The sequence below is a fragment of the Trachurus trachurus genome (genome assembly GCF_905171665.1).
Source record: "Trachurus trachurus genome assembly, chromosome: 15".
In the NCBI taxonomy this organism is placed as follows: Eukaryota; Metazoa; Chordata; class Actinopteri; order Carangiformes; family Carangidae; genus Trachurus; species Trachurus trachurus.
Window position 1 is genome coordinate 1,021,223 of NC_139906.1, and position 17,460 is coordinate 1,038,682.

The 17,460-nt window shown below is 42.5% G+C and overlaps 1 protein-coding gene across 4 annotated transcripts in view; it reads right to left on the reverse strand.

Moving 5' to 3' along the window:
* nfkb2 (nuclear factor of kappa light polypeptide gene enhancer in B-cells 2 (p49/p100)) overlaps positions 1-17,217 on the reverse strand; it is a 34,295-nt gene extending 17,078 nt beyond the window's left edge. For 3 of the 4 annotated variants that reach the window (XM_083987746.1, XM_083987747.1, XM_083987744.1), the window contains exons 1-7: positions 9,392-9,552; positions 9,246-9,279; positions 8,379-8,454; positions 4,985-5,025; positions 2,575-2,673; positions 1,440-1,591; positions 310-422 (exon numbers count right to left, since the gene is read on the reverse strand). In XM_083987746.1, coding sequence (XP_083843872.1) covers positions 310-422; positions 1,440-1,591; positions 2,575-2,673; positions 4,985-5,025; positions 8,379-8,454; positions 9,246-9,279; positions 9,392-9,420 — 544 coding nt within the window. In that variant the 5' untranslated portion in view covers positions 9,421-9,552. Of the gene's footprint in view, positions 1-309; positions 423-1,439; positions 1,592-2,574; positions 2,674-4,984; positions 5,026-8,378; positions 8,455-9,245; positions 9,280-9,391; positions 9,553-15,818; positions 15,911-17,154 lie in introns of those variants that run through there. The other variant, XM_083987745.1, reaches the window with a different exon arrangement.
* Positions 17,218-17,460: the final 243 nt, after the last annotated feature.

Sequence of the window (17,460 nt, forward strand, 5' to 3'; positions counted from 1 at the left end):
AGAATCGGCAATATCGTAGAATCGCAATTTAAATCGAATCACCATCCAAGAAATCGTAGAAGAATCGAATCGGGAGAAAAGCATATCGTCCCAGCCCTAGTGAGGTGTGTTGTGTTACCTGTCAGGTGTGTTAAGGTGTGTTGTGTTACCTGTCAGGTGTGTTAAGGTGTGTTACAGTGTGTTGTGTTACCTGTCAGGTGTGTTACCTGTCAGGTGTGTTAAGGTGTGTTGTGTTACCTGTCAGGTGTGTTAAGGTGTGTTGTGTTACCTGTGAGGTGTGTTAAGGTGTGTTACGGTGTGTTGTGTTACCTGTCAGCGAGCTGTTCTGTCCCTTCTGTCTCGTCCTCTCGTCTCTCAGTCTCTTGTACAGGATGTCGACGACGCCCTTCTTGGTCACGTGGAGGATTCCCAGGTTACTGAAGCTGCAGGAAGTGACATCATCATGGTGTCAGAGCGTCTCATTAACATACTGACTGCTTCCTGTTTCCTGTTTCCTCACTTCCTTTGTTTTTTATTCTTAATTTGCTTTCCTGGGTAAATAAAGGTTAAAGCAGAAGTAAGCGATCCGGTGGTTTTGGCTAATGCTGCGTTCCAGGCAGGCTTTTGAAACCGTAAATTACAGCTTCAAGTCACAACTTACGACTTTGTAGCGTTCCAGGCAACCCACTCGTGTTTCTCCGACCTGTTTTACCTGTGAAAGTCACTATAACGGCCACTCGTAACTTCTGACCCGTGAACTCGTACCAGATCGAACTGGTACGACTTCACAGGTCGGAAAAACACGAGTTACGGGTTTCCTTGAACGCACCATAACTTCTTGTCAGCCGATGGAGTTAGCAGCCCCCGCCCTCGTCATGGATCTATTGGTCCTCGTCCCTACGTCACCACATTCAGGCGCATCCCTTGGCTGCACACACAGAGAGGACTGCCCCTTTATGCCGTTCTCTCTCCTCATTGGATAAAGGTTGTAGGATACAAGGAAAGTTTTCTCCTGGGCTCAGAGCAGAGCAGAGTGACTGACAGACCCGTGTTTCAGACCAAACACTCTATGTAAGTGATTGCTGTCGGAAGATACAACTATTTAAGACTTATATTAACACAAAAATATTCACCTTACTTCTGCTTTAAATAAAAAAAATAAAAATTCCTCTCTGGACTTTCTGTCTGTGTCACAAACATGTGACGAGCAGGAAACCCCTGAGATGCCCTGACTCCTCCCCCTGTCTGTGACTCCTCCCCCTGCCTGTGACTCCTCCCCCTGCCTGTGACTCCTCCCCCTGCCCCTGACTCCTCCCCCTGCCTGTGACTGACTCCTCCCCCTGCCTGTGACTCCTCCCCCTGCCTGTGACTCCTCCCCCTGCCTGTGACCCCTCCCCCTGACCCTGACTCCTCCCCCTGCCTGTGATGTCATCGTTGCTGTGCTGTGATTGGGTACTGACGAGGCGGTGAGGTCGCTGGGGCCGATGTCCACGATGCAGGTGCCCTTGTCGTTGCAGTGGCGGCCCACCAGGCTGTGGGCGTGGACGCGGGGCGGGTCGGCGTGCGTCACCAGCTGCACCTCCACGCGCACGTGACCCATGTAGTTATTGATCTGTGACGGGAAACAGACGATCGATCAGTTATTGATCTGTGACAGGAAACAGATTGATCGATCGATCGATTGATCAGCTGACTGATCGGTGAGGTCACACAGACGCTACAGCAGCTCAGGCTCAACACAGAGAAACTAGAGCGCTGTAAAAGAGAGTAAGGACACCTCCATTGACTCCCGTGGTAAGGGTTTAAGGGTTTAAGGGTTTAAGGGTTTTGCGCCCCTAGTGGCAGAATATGGGTGTTGCAACAGCGCCCAGAAAACCCATTCACTCCAATGTATGTGTTTTTGTTTTTAGGTGTCTTGGTCATATCAAATTATACTTAGAATTTAATCAAGAAACATGCATGGAGTGCTGCATGGGTATCAATTGTCTTTGTCTCTTGGCTTGGTTTTAATTTGTTTGGCCATGCTGCAATAAAGGCTTTTTAAAATCACCTTCCTACTCTGAGTGCCTCAGTTCCCGCTACCACCTATACTTATAATTTGTTTATTACAAAATGTAATGCAATTCCCATATTCCTCCACCAGGAGGCGCTTCCATTGAACCAATGCTGTCCTTACTCTTTTCCGCATTGGTTCAATGGAAGCGCCTTTACAGATAAACATTAACACATAGGCTAGTAAAAAAAAAAACAGTTGTCTACATGAATGTTTCAATCTACATTTTATAATAAATAAATTATAAGTATAATTTGATATGACCAAGACACCTAAAAACAAAAACACGGCCGTTTTCATCAATTTAGCAGCAAGTGGACAACACACATACATTGGAGTGAATGGGTTTTCTGGGCGCTTTTGCAATACCCATATCCTGCCACTAGGGGCGCAAAACCCTTAAACCCTTAAACCCTTAAACCCCTAAACCCTTACCACGGGAGTCAATGGTGGTGTCCTTACTCTCTTTTACAGTGCTCTAAGAGTGATGTCAGAGTGATGTCAGAGTGATGTCAGAGTGATGTCAGAGTGATGTCACACACCTTCACCGTCGGGTAGGTTCTCCTGTTCTTCTCGCTGGAGGCTCCAGGTAGCCCGCCGTGGGACGGACCCTCACACTCATAACGGAAACGAAAACCCCTCTGGTGACACACACACACACACAGACACACACACACACAGACACACACACACACACACACACACACACACACACACACACACACACACACACACACACACACACACACTTGGGTTAGCACCTTCACACTCAGACTTTTATTCTGTTTTTATGAAACAAACAGTTTACGATCAGAGCCGATCATCTCGATAGAAGCCGATTCATTTCATTTTTGTCGGTTTACTAATAAATTGATTGTTTTAAATGTCTTGTGTTAATTAAAGTTGTTAAAGGGATAGTTCAACATTTTGTTCAACAAATTGGCCCATCACCATAATCCCTATAGTCATAGCAGTAGGTTCGTTACCTTTAATTGTCGGTGCAAGCTGTTTCTAGAACGGTGGAGCAGAGCCGTGAGCTGCTCAGAGCTACGCTACGGAGGCTCATTATGGGATTTCTTGGTTTCCCTCATCAAACTGTCAATCACAGAGTTGTTTTAGAGGGAAATACAGAGACTGTTGATGAAAAACTGTCCCTGAAGGCAACGTGCATCAGTGGTTTTGCATGAATTTCCCTCTAAAACAACTCTGTGTGGTAACGTTGTGTTATTATCTCATAGCGTGGTGAATGTGCAGCTCACAACTTGTCCACCAGAGCGTTGTGGAGTTGTTGGATTGTGTATTTGATGAGTTTGATGAGGGAAACCAAGAAATCCCATAATGAGCCTCCGTAGCGTAGCTCTGAGCAGCTCACGGCTCTGCTCCGCCGTTCTAAAAACAGCTTGCACCGACAATTAAAGGTAACGAACCTACTGCTATGACTATAGGGATTATGGTGATGGGCCAATCTGCAGACTGATCAGTAATCGATCGACTGTCTGTGTTACTGTTGTGACTTTGTGCGTCACTTCCTCTTCCTCCACGAGGTGTTACAGTAATGTTAATGTCTCTGGTTAACGAGCTGTGATGAGTGATGGTGAGTGACAGGTGATTTGCATAGAGACTCAGTCGACCTTTCGCAGCAGAAACTCCCTGACTTCCTGTTGGGTCCCATGTTGTTATGACTGTTGGGAAAACCCTGGATTACAGGAGCTGCAGGCCGGGGAATCACCTCCGAGTCCGACTCTACAACCAGCTGCTCTGTTCCTGTTTGTCCTGTTGTTGTTGTTGACACGGTAAATAATCTGTTTCCCTCTGCTCTGGTGTTTGTTCATGTTCCTGTTCAATCTGTTCTTTACTCACAACACGATTCTCCAACTTTAGAACTCAACAGGGAGGTCGCGATTATAGATTTTCTTGGTGCGATTATTCCCGGTGTTACAATCATCATGATTATTATGCATGAGTTAATTTCACAACACTATGAATCAAATCAAATATAATATAATTACATTACTAATTATATTATTATTATTATATTATTTATATAAGTATCTATTTATATACTATTTCTATGATTCTATAAGACAAAAATTGTTCAGTAAAGTAGATCCAAATAACGAATTAGTGTGGTTGGACGATGCTGAGAAGCTAAAACTTCTTTTTCATTTGAAATTTTAGCATTTTCTTTATTTCTTGAAAAGGGCAATGAGACGAAGAGCGATGTATAGTTGAGTACTGAAAGTAATCTGAAGTTGTTTATTTATGTCACACCTGTGTGGCAGGTGACACCAACAGGAAGGACTGTCTAGTCTTTGTTTTTGTATTTGTTATTGTGTCTTGTCATCTCATATGGGATGGGCCACAGTGGTGGCATGACACGAAAATAAAACATTCATTCATTCATTAATAATCTTTTTTTAATTATAAATGACACACTAACATTTATATTAACATATTAACATTTTATATTACATATATTTAACATTTTTTTAATGTTTTTTTGAGAAATTGTATCACTGTTCTTCTAGAATTTTTACTTTTTTTAAATAATTCTTTTTACATTTTTTTTCTAGAATTTTAAAAACTTTTTAAAAGAAATTTTACCGGTTTGAATGTTTTTTTCCTTTTAGATTTTTTTAAACTTTTTTTTTCTTGAGAAATGTTACAATTTTTTTCTAGAATTTTTTTTTTACTTTCTTTTTGAGAAATGTTTTTTTTGCAGCCTGGAGACCAGAGATGTAAACACCGGTGTCGTCAGCGTAAAGGTTTTTTTATGAGTCATAATATGACGTGTCTGTATTATTTAATTTAATATGAATGAATAATAAACTCTTCCACATGAAACTTCCTGTTCTGAAGGCAGTAAAACTTCTGGAATTTAGAATTTGAACCAATCAATATCAATAATAATCAGCATCAATAACCACAGACACGGACGGACGAGTCTCTCACCTGTTTGGGCTCCTCGATGATCTGGATGTACGGACCGTGAGCTGAAACACACACACACACACACACACACACACACACACACACACACACGTTAATGAAGTTAAAGGCGACATATTCTGCTCATTCCTGCTTCTTGACATGGTGCCTTGATGTCTAAGAGTAATGTTAGTAACAAGCTTTGGTCAGAAAAACCAAAAGATTGAGCACAACTGGGTTTCACAGCCCTGCTCTAAACGGTCGGTTTAGAAGCTTCGCTCTGGTAGCTGAGGTAACCATGGTAACCATGGGAGCAAGGGCTTGAATATTCACATCACCCGGCTTGTGATGTAATAAGTCGGGTGAAATTAAAACGGCTTGTTAAGAGACACATTTTCTGACTATGGCAGTTTACAAAATGTTGACGTAGTTGTCAAAACTGACGTTGAAGGGGTGAGGAGGCAAATACACACTATAGCCTACTAAAGCTATGAACAAGTGAGTTTTGCATAATACGTATGTCCCCTTTAATGAATGAGCTGCAGGTTTTTCCTCAGAACTCACACACACGGTTTCGTTCTTCATGTTTACAGGAGCTGAGAGGAGGTGGTTCCCCGTGACTCAGCTCTAGAGAAGCTGTAGAGAAGCCTGGCTCTAGACTCACAGGTCGAGCTGCTGAACGGTGTGTAAACAGACGGAGGGGGGGGGGGGGGGAGAAGGTTCTATACCAGGGATGTCAAACTCAATTTAGTTCAGGGGCCACAAACAGCACAATTTAATCTGAAGTGGGCCAGACCAGTAAAATAATAGCATAATAACCTTTAAATATATTTTTAAAATTGAAATTTTCCTCTGTTTTAGTACATTAATAAGATGTTTTACAGTTACTGAACTATCCTTTTACAAAACATATTATGAACCACTTGAAATTTCTTGATAAAAATATGTGCAATTTCAATTTTTCACACTTGACAAATTCATCCTGAGGGCCAGATTGGACCGTCTGCAGGGCCGGTTCTGGCCCACGGGCCGCGTGTTTGACACCCCTGTAAGCTTCTTCTTCTTCTGCTGATCAAAGCTCTGAATCGTCTCTACGTCCCGACCTCGGTTCTTCTGCAGCGTCTCTTTCACTTTCACTATGAACTTTCCATCCACTGTTCCGTCATCAGGTTCTACAGAGTCTGAGGCCTATAGGCCACACCAACACGGGGATTTTTGAAACCGAACTTTTATGGACCCCGGTTAAAATAAAATTTCGCGTCCACAACCACCGGTGTGATAAAAAAATAACTCTGTCCACATGAAACCGCAAAATCCGCCTCAAACAATGTCATACACATTCCAAAGCAGTAGGTGGTGATAGCACTCCTAACAGGAAGGCCATTTTAGCCAATCGCAAGGCTGGAAAATGGCTATGGCTATGCTAAATGCTAAATGCTAAATAGCACCAGTAGCAGCGACTCCATCAGCTGGTCACGTCTAGAGCTCCACTAGGCAAGGCAAGGCAAGGCAATTTTATTTGTATAGACTGTTTTTACCACCAGTTTGTCTCAAAGGGCTTCACATCCCATCATAACAACATCCTCTGTCCTTAGACCCTCACATCCACTGAGGAAAAACTCCATGGAAAACTCTTTTAACAGGGAAAACCAGGAGAAACCTCAGGGTGAGCAGTCTCCATGGATACAACTTACTGTTTACCCTCGCACAGTGTGACGTTGAACAATGTCGTCAAGAAATTGCGGTTTTCCTCGGTCCACACATGAAGCTGAAACCGGACTTCAGTTCACCCTGGACTCGGGTTACAAAAAACTCCGGTTTCATGAGCCGACGACTGCAGCTACGTGTGGATGAAAGAACAAACCGTGAAGAGAAACACACGGTTTCAAGAACACCTGCGTTCATATGGACTGGGCCTGAGACCCGTAGACCTGTAGAACCTGTAGAACCTGTAGAACCTGTAGAACTGCTGCAGCCAGGAGGTTTTTAAACGTCTCTCTCTCTCAAACAGGAAGTTCTGCAAGAAGAAGCTTTCGGTTCGACGCTCCAACAGGAAGCTGCCGACGTTTATCAGATTATAGAGCGACGCGAAGGACCAGAACGGTTCTAACGGTGAAACACTGAGGAGCAGAGGAACCTCCTGAGAACCTGAATCCACCTCTGAAACAGGAAGTTCTAACACAGAACTCCTGCAGGTTCTCCAGATGTTCTGAACGTTCCCGACTCTCAGCACAAAGCTGCAGCCGCACAAAAAACTAAGGTAACACTTTACTGTAATAGGTATTCATCAGATTAACATAACACTGTCATAAACATCAATGAATACCTCTGACAGCTGTTGTTAAGTGTCATTCGGTAAGTTATGTCACTTTTGATGCAACGTTGACAGTAGTTGTGTTTCCATCAGCTGTTTAGATCATCTAGATGTATCGCATTGGAAAATGATGATGGAAACGCTGTGATTCGAATTAAAATCCCCTGATTCGCACAAACTGAAATACGCTCGCTATGGCCGGGTTTTGGTTGATTCGAATGGGATAGAAACAGCTGTATGCGAATCAAGTGATGTAGCCACTTTCACCCCGACTGCTCCCGTGTTGCAGTTCACTCACAAGACAACATCAGGGTTTCACTACAAAATAAAAGCCCCCACACACCTTCATAATGATGTTACTGCACAGTTCTTCATAGTTCCTCCTCAGTAAAAACCAAACTTATCAACCAGCGCATCCAGCGGTTATCATTAATAAAGTCTCTCTCTCTCACACACACACACACACACAGGTTGCATTGTGACGGTAATAAACATATGCGCTAAATCGCTCTAATGTGTTCAAATCAGACCGTCAATCCGCCCGGGGGGGGGGTGCAAAGTCCGTAGATGGAAACACACAGGATTCGAATTTCTTTTAATGCGCATTTCCCACTAATTCGAATCACTTTGGATGGAAACATGGCTATTGTTTGAGATGTTTTTGTTCTGACAACTTGACATAAAGACAATTTAAACTGTCATAGCAGACCTAATGGCCAAAAAAATAAAAAATTATGTCAAGTTCTCATAACAAAAACATCTCAAACAATGTCAACTTTGCATCAAAAGTGACATAACTTACTGAATGACACTTAACCACAGCTGTCATAAGTATTCATTGATGTTTATGACAGTGTTATGTCAATCTGATGAACACCTATTACAGTAAAGTGTTACCATAAATAAACACTAAGCAGAGTCCGACGACCTTTGACCCCGAGCAACAGAACTTTGTTCCAATAAAACAAATATTGATAAAAAAAAAAAAAAAAAACTAAACATGAAAATCAAACCAACAGATTTTAGTTTAGAGTTTGTGGAGAATAAATCTCAGGAAGTAAAAACATGAGAGGATGAAACGTGAAGCTGATGATGTCATCCTACCTGTCTCAGGTATGTAGGGTTCAGTCTTAATGTCGACTGGAGGAATGTAGTCGTAGGTCATCAGGTTGAGCTGCAACTGCAGGAGAAGAAGAGAATCAATCCATCAATCAATCAATGATCAATCTGAATCTTCTGATTTGCTGTTTAACATGCTGCTCACGTTAGCTGGTGTTAGCCTTTAGCTCGTGTCAGCTGGTATCAGACTCCTCACACTGTAAAAACTCTAAACCTTTCCAAGAATATTTGTCTTATTTCTTGTCAAAATGTCTCATTTCTAGTCAAAACTAATCTCTTTCCACTTAAAATAACTGACTCATCACCTAAAAGTTAACTTGTTTTTAGATCATTTTCACTTGAAATAAGTAGAAAAATCTGCCAGTGAAAGCAATTTTTTTGTGTTTGTAATAAGGAAGAAAAACTTGCTCCACTCTCAGATTTTTCTACTTATTTCAAGTGAAAATCTGCTTGAAAGAAGTAAAAAGTGTCTAAAAACAAGCTGCTTTTAATGTGATGAGTCTTATTTTAAGTACAACGCAATTTATTTATAACTAGAAATAAGACAAATATTCTTGGTGAGATTTTGAGTTTTTGCAGTGTAGAGCTGTCGTCTACTTTTTTGTTTCATTTTGTCTTTTTTAACCTGATTAATTAATTTTAAAATAAAAAGTTTAAATGTTAGTGAAGATTTGAGTTAAATAATAAATAATTGATGAAAACAACGATCAAACAGTCAAACAGGAAGCTGACGGTGAACTAACCCACGGTCAGTGAACGCACCAGAAGCTTCAGCTGCTGCGGATCAAAGTTTCTACTTCACATCTCAAACATTTAGATTTTAATCTGATGAACAAGAAAAAACAAACTCACGTCGTTGTCGTAGATGAACGGAGCGTCACTCATCCTGCAAAACACACAACACACACACACACATGAAGTCAAGCTGCTGCTGGTGGTGTGTGTGTGTGTTTCTCTGTGTGTGTGTGTGTGTGTGTGTGTGTGTGTGTGTGTGAGACCTGAGTTTCTGTCCAAACTCGACGACCATGAAACGACGATGAAACGATAAATAAACAAAAAGCTGCAACACTTTCACTTTCACATGAAGACAAACTTCTTCTCCTCCGTCGCTCTCTCTCTCTTTCTCTCTCTTTACTCTCTCTCTCTCTCTGTAACTGTTTGTCAGTGTCGTTTCACCCCCCCCTCCCCTCCTCCCCCTCCCTCGCTCTGTTCTCAGTCACTTCCTGGAAGTGGCCGAGCCGAGGAAAACCCCCAGAATTCCAGACCAGCGCTGGGGGAGGGGCGGGGCTACACACACACACCATGATGATGTCACCGCTGCTGCTGCTGCTGCTGCTGCCGATAGCAACACAGACCGAGGAGGAGTACAGTACTTATGGCCAAATTTCATATCCACAAAACAAATGGACAGAATCCAAACCAGCCTGGATCATTTCACACAAGAAATTCTCCAATATGCAACTACAATAAAAGACATTCAAAATAAAAAAAGCTTTGAAAACGAACTGTATTTTTGAAAGATTCAACATATAAACAGCCCCTCTTTAAGAACTTTTCACTAGGTAAATGGATTCCTCCAAATCTGGTCATGTTTATTTTTATTTATTTTTTCTTATTTGTAATGTCATTATTTGTACTGTCATTGTCATTTTTGTTTCCTTTTCGCATTATCCCCCTGTCTGCTTTGTCCACCTCTATCTCTCTGTATAATGCATAATGTTAACATATGCTATGTTATGTGTTTAGATAATTATGTTATGCTTATAATAAAGCACAAAAAAAAAAAAAACCAGAACCAGATTCACAAAACGTTCTTAAGAAAAAAAATCTTCTTAAGTGTCATTTTTTCTTAACTTCTGTCTTAAGAAGAAAAAAGAGAAAAAGTCATATTCTCCAAAAAAGTTCTTAAGTATTTTCTCAACTTTCGTTCTTAAGTTTCTTCTTAAGAAAAGACTTTAGAACAAATGGTATTTTTTCTTAACTTTAAGACAACCCTCCTGTCTTAAAATCCCTACGGTGAATAGGTAAGCCTCTAAAAATCACCTTTTTCAACAACTTTTAGACAAGTTTAGACTATAGATTTGTGCCCAAAAATAAATGTTAGACTCTTTAACTTCCTGTTCTCTCTGTTGCATCAGCTTTATTTTGAAAATCTCCTCTTCTACACTGTAAAAAACACAAACGTCTTTGTTTTACTGTAAGATAGATAGATAGATAGATAGATAGATAGATAGATAGATAGATAGATAGATAGAAGATAGATAGATAGATAGATAGATAGATAGATAGATAGATAGATAGATAGATAGATAGTAGATTGTAGATAGATAGATAGATAGATAGATAGATAGATAGATAGATAGATAGATAGATAGATAGATAGATAGATAGATAGACAGACAGATAGATAGATAGATAGATAGATAGATAGATAGATAGATAGATAGATAGATAGATAGATAGATAGACAGACAGATAGATAGATAGATAGATAGTAGATTGTAGATAGATAGATAGATGGATAGATGGATAGATAGATAGATGGATAGATAGATAGATAGATAGATAGATAGATAGATAGATAGATAGATAGATGGATAGATGGATAGATGGATAGATAGATAGATAGATAGATAGATAGATAGATAGATAGATAGATAGATAGATAGATAGATAGACAGACAGATAGATAGATAGATAGATAGTAGATTGTAGATAGATAGATAGATGGATAGATGGATAGATAGATAGATGGATAGATAGATAGATAGATAGATAGATAGATAGATAGATAGATAGATAGATAGATAGATAGATAGATAGACAGACAGACAGATAGATAGATAGATAGATAGATAGATAGATAGATAGACAGACAGACAGATAGATAGATAGATAGATAGATAGATAGATAGATAGATAGATAGATAGATAGATAGATAGATAGATAGATAGATAGATAGATAGAACGATAGAACGATAGATAGATAGATAGATAGATAGATAGATAGATAGATAGATAGATAGATAGATAGACAGACAGATAGATAGATAGATAGATAGATAGATAGATAGATAGATAGATAGATAGATAGATAGATAGATAGATAGATAGATAGATAGATAGATAGATAGATAGATAGACAGACAGATAGATAGATAGATAGATAGTAGATTGTAGATAGATAGATAGATGGATAGATGGATAGATAGATAGATGGATAGATAGATAGATAGATAGATAGATAGATAGATAGATGGATAGATGGATAGATGGATAGATAGATAGATAGATAGATAGATAGATAGATAGATAGATAGATAGATAGATAGATAGATAGATAGATAGATAGATAGATGGATAGATGGATAGATGGATAGATAGAACGATTGATAGATAGAACGATAGATAGATAGATATATAGATAGATAGATAGTTTGAATAGATAGATAGATAGATAGATAGATAGATAGATAGATAGATAGATAGATAGATAGATAGATAGATAGATAGATAGATAGATAGATAGATAGATAGATAGATAGATAGAACGATAGATGGGTGAAAAGCTGCAGAGCTGCAGCTGTGTTGTTGCCACCGACGACGACGACGACCAATCAGGCTGCAGGGGGATGTTTTGGTTTCACTTCACAATAAAAGTCCCAGTAAAACTTTATACAACACAACCGCCGGTTACTGACGAGTTCTGACCGGACGCCTCTGATCAGTGATGACATCATGATGACATCACGGGTCAGATCGATGAGGTCGCTCCTGATCACTGATCAATCAATAACGGGTTAATAAGTCACTTCCTGTCCCGACCGCGTCCTCTTCCTCTCCTTCGTCCTTCACAACGACCGACTTTTAAGAAACAACAAACATTTTAACTTCATCAAACTTCCCCAATCGTCCAATCACTGAAGAGTTCACTGCACAACACACACACACACACACACACACACACACACACACACACACACACACACACACACACACACACACACACACACACACACACACACACACGGTCTCTAAGGTCTGTTCGGGTAAAAGCAGAAGAAACAAAAGAAGAAGAAGAAGAAGGAGGACAGGAAGTGAGCCGTCGTCGTAGCGACCGGCCGAGCGGACTGACCTGATGCTTCGGCCTCGGCGGCGTCTGATGATGTCGTCTCGTCTCTGACTTCCTGTCTCTGTCTGAACTAAACTGAACTGAGCGGGGGGGACGGCCCCTCCCACACTCTCAGCCAATCACAGCGCAGCACAGCCGGCCTCATTAACATAAACCCACAGCATCAGGTAGAGAGAGAGAGAGAAACCCCGGGGGAAGTTTGGGGGGGAGGAGGGGGGGGGAGGAATCTACAGAGGTGATTTTATTCTCTGTTTCCCTGAAACTGGTCACGTGACCTCATGATGACATCACGCACACCTGGACAGGTCAAAGGTCATCGCCAGGCAACAACCTGAGGGTCATTTTTTAAATGTATTTAATTATTTGGTCGTTTTTAGGCATAGATATAAACACGTAGATGCTGCATTCGGTTTGGGCTTGTCAGGCACGTCGTCGCAGCGGCCATCTTGGGAGGGAGTTCCTTGTATATTATCTATGGTAAAAACCACATAGATAGCTATATATACGTAGATGCCTCTGACGCTGCTGCCCATTGGAACGGATTGTCGTCGCCGCTGGTGTCTAACTTTGACTTCCTGTATCTCCAGAGGCAGAGGTCTATCACTGAAGCTCTTTGTTTTAATATAAACACTACAACTCAGCTACATAACTCACCTTAGCAGTTATAGGGTTAATGTAAGTGCCATGAAACTGATTTAATATAGGTAGCCTACAGTGGTTTACACTCACTCGCCGGCCTCATCACCATGGCAACCACAAACTCACAACTACCACAGCCGGAGGAAACAGCTGATAAGCCAAAATAACAAACTATTATTATATTAACTACTGGTATATGCACTAAATGTAACACATATCCACCCTATGATACGTTAATTTATGTCAGATAACTCACCTACATCACATCAACAAGTTCATAACAGTTCTATAATATAAAACAACTTATTACTTGAGAAAAGTTATTCCATGTCTCTTGGTTTTGGTGTTTCTTTCATGGGAACATCCGTACGCGGCACAAAAGTTCTGCATTTCACCAGATTCACAGCTGTCAAACGGTCTGAAGGTCTGACTGTTGATGCTGCTCAGGAGGAACTCCCCCCCAAGATGGCCGCCGTCAGACATCCCTCACAAGCCCGAATGCAGCTTCTACGTGTAGATATCTATGCATGTCACCAACAGCAGTACGAGGTAAAACAAAACATAACAAAACGCATTCTTCCACCCTCCCAAGATGGCCGCCGCGACGACGTTTTGTTCCAATGTGCAGCAGGGTCAGCGGCGGCAGCTACGTGTAGATATCTATGGTTTTTAGGGAACGTTCATCAACGCTGGACCATCAGAGTCGTCATGGTAACAACTACAACTACAACAACAACAAGGGAATCGAACAGCGGCACCTCGCCAAGCACCTCGAGCCTGGAGGTCAAAGGGCAGAATACAGAATACAGAACAAAAACCGAACCAGAACAGACCAGAATCCAGATCTCATCCAGACCAGAGCGACGCTCAACGTCACATCACAACAACCATCAGACGCCTCCTCCTCCTCTCTCCTCCTCCTCTCTCCACCTCTCTTCTCATCCTCCTCCTCCCTCCTCCTCTCTCCTCTCTCCTCTTCCTCTCTCCCTCTCTCCTCCTCCTCTCTCCTCTCTCCTCTTCCTCTCTCCTCTTCCTCCTCCTCTCTCCTCTCTCCTCCTCCTCTTCCTCCTCCTCTTCTCTCCCTCCTATCTTCTCCTTTTCCTCCTCCTCTCTCCTCCTCTCTCCTCTTCCTCTCTCCTCCTCCTCTTCCTCTCTTCTCTCTCCTCCTCTCACCTCCTTGTCTCCTCTTCCTCTCTCTCCTCCTCCTCCTCTCTCTTCTCTTCCTCTCTCCTCCTCCTCCTCCTCCTCCTCTTCTCTCTCTCCCTCCTATCTCCTCCTCCTCTCTCCTCTTCTCTCCTCTTCCTCCTCTCTCCTCTCTCCTCTCTTCCTGTCTCCTCCTCTCTCCTCCTTCTTTCTCCTCTCTCCTCTTCCTCTCCTCCTCTCTCTCCTCCTCCTCCTCTCTCATCTCTCCTCCTTCTTTCTCCTCTCTCCTCTTCCTCTCCTCCTCTCTCTCCTCCTCCTCCTCTCTCATCTCTCCTCCTCTCTTCCTCCTCCTCCTTCTTTCTCCTCTCTCCTCTTCCTCCTCCTCTTCCTCTCTCCTTCTCCTCCTTTTCCTCTCTCCTCCTCTCTTCCTCCTCCTCCTCTCTCCTCCTCTCCTCCTTTTCTCCTCTTCCTCTCTCCTCCTCCTCTCTCTTCCTCTCTCCTCCTCTCTTCCTCCTCCTCCTCCTCCTCTCCTCCTCTCTCCTCCTCTCTTCCTCCTCCTCCTCCTCCTCTCCTCCTCTCTTCCTCCTCCTCCTCTCTCCTCCTCTCCTCCTTTTCTCCTCTTCCTCTCTCCTCCTCCTCTCTCTTCCTCTCTCCTCCTCTCTTCCTCCTCCTCCTCCTCCTCTCCTCCTCTCTCCTCCTCTCTCCTCTCTCACCTCATCCTCTCTCTTCCTCTCCTCTCTCCTCCCCTCTCGTCCTCCTCTCCTCCTCTCTCTTCTTCCTCTCTCCTCCTCCTCCTCTTCCTCTCTCCTCCTCCTCCTCTTCCTCTCTCCTCCTCCTCTCTCTTCCTCTCTCCTTCTCCTCTTCCTCTCCTCTCTCTTCTCTCCTCTCCCTCTCCTCCTCTTCCTCCTCTCCTCCTCCTCTCTCCTCTTCTCCTCCTCTTCCTCTCTCATCTCTCCTCCTCTCACCTCCTCTCTCCTCTTCCTCTCACCTCCTCTCTCCTCCTCCTCCTCTCTCCTCTTCCTCTCTCCTCTTCTCCTCCTCTTCCTCTCTCATCTCTCCTCCTCTCACCTCCTCTCATCCTCTCTCCTCTTTCCTCTCTCCTCCTCCTCTCTTCTCCTCTTCCTCTTTCCTCTCTCCTCCTCTTCCCTCCTCTCACCTCCTTGTCTCCTCTCTCCTCCTCTCTCACCTCCTCCTCTCTCCTCCTCTTCCTCCTCCTCTTCCCTCCTCCTCTCTCCTCCTCCTCCTCCTCCTCTTCCTCTCCTACTCTCTCCTCCTCTCCTCCTCCTCTCTCCTCTTCTCCTCCTCTTCCTCTCTCATCTCTCCTCCTCTCACCTCCTCTCTCCTCTTCCTCTCACCTCCTTTCTCCTCCTCTCTCCTCTCTCCTCCTCTCTCTTCCTATCTCCTCTTCTTCTCTCCTCCTCCTCCTCTTCCTCTCTCCTCTTCTCTCTCCTCCTCTTCCTCTCTCTCTCCTCCTCTCTCTTCCTCTCTCCTCCTCCTCCTCCTCTCTCACCTCAGCGCTCCGGCCATGACTCAGCCGCCCGGTGATGAAGAGGAAGGTGGTGATGAAGGCTCCGCTCTGTTCTTCCTCCTTCAGGGATTTTCCTGCCGACGCAGAATCAAGAGTTAATCACGCAGCAGAGTGTGTGTGTGTGTGTGTGTGTGTGTGTGTCTGTGTGTGTGTGATGCAGTAACACATCAGTGGGAACCCCCCCCCCCCTCCTCCTCCTCCTCCTCCTCCTGGTCAATCCCTTCTTTCCCTCCTCCTCGCTGAACAAACACATCTCTGTTTCCTCCACTGTCAGCTGTTAGCTTAGCTTAGCACAAACACTGGGAACGGAGGGAAACTGTTAGCTTAGCTTAGCACAACCACTGGGAACGGAGGGAAACTGTTAGCTTAGCTTAGCACAAGCACTGGGAACGGAGGGAAACTGTTAGCTTAGCTTAGCACAAGCACTGGGAACGGAGGGAAACTGTTAGCGTACACACACACACCATCAGCTGATTGGATCGTCCACTACACTAGTTTCTGACTCAGTAGTGAATTATTATCTGCTTTATTTTACATTTATAGTAGCCTATGAAAATAATATTTAAATGTTGCATTACAGAAGCTCTCTCTGATCAGCTCATTGAATACAAACACACTGATCAATAACTGATCAACAGAGAATTGATCCGATGAATCATTTTCATTTGTATTAAAGGAAAAACAACATTTTTCAGGATAAATTTGAATAAAACAAAACGTGAAGATCACAGACACTGAGAGAGAAACTAACCAGATGACTGATCAATAATGACAGTGATCATTATTTATCACTATAAATAAATTTATTATTATTATTATTAGGTGATAGATGATAGATTCTGTCTGAACTGATCAATACACAGCTGATCAGGATTTATTATTTCAAAATAAAATAATCTGAGTAGTTGTTAAGTGGGTTCTTTCAGTCTGGTTTTCAGAATAAAAGCGTATGAAACTAAAACATAAACCAAGAAACAGAAAGAAAAACAGCTGATTCCTCTGATCGAACAGTTCACTTTGTTTTCATCAACATAACAAACACACAGCTGATCGATCGATCAATGTATCGATCAATCAATCAATCAATCAATCGATAAACCTATAAATCAGCTGCTGGTCAACAACAAGTCGCTTCTTCAGTGAAACTTTTAGAGAAACTCAAACTGACCGATGATCGATGATCGATCTCCTCCATCTTTGACCTCCTTCTCTGTTTGGTTTGAACTTTACTCTGACAGGTCAAAACGTTTCCGGTGCTCGCGTGAAGATTTAAATCGGTTTATTTTAGCGATAATAAAAAGTTTAAAGGTGTTTTTACCTGAGAGCTGCGACCGATCGACGCTGCGTCCGCTGCAGAGGACTCAACTGAACTGAACTGAACCGACCTGAGGAGAAGGAGAAAATGCTGCAAAACCGTCCACACACACTTCCTGTCTCTGCTTTTCAAAATAAAACACAGCTCATTTACTTGGTTACATCTGCAATTTGAGTGAGAATAATAATAATAATGGGCTCCTAATTCAGCCAGTTGTAGTTTTGGTCCTAAAATATAGAACTCATATTCAGTTAAAATGTTTAAATAAACGAACTAACTAACAAAAAGTTAAGTCACAGAAAGAAAAAG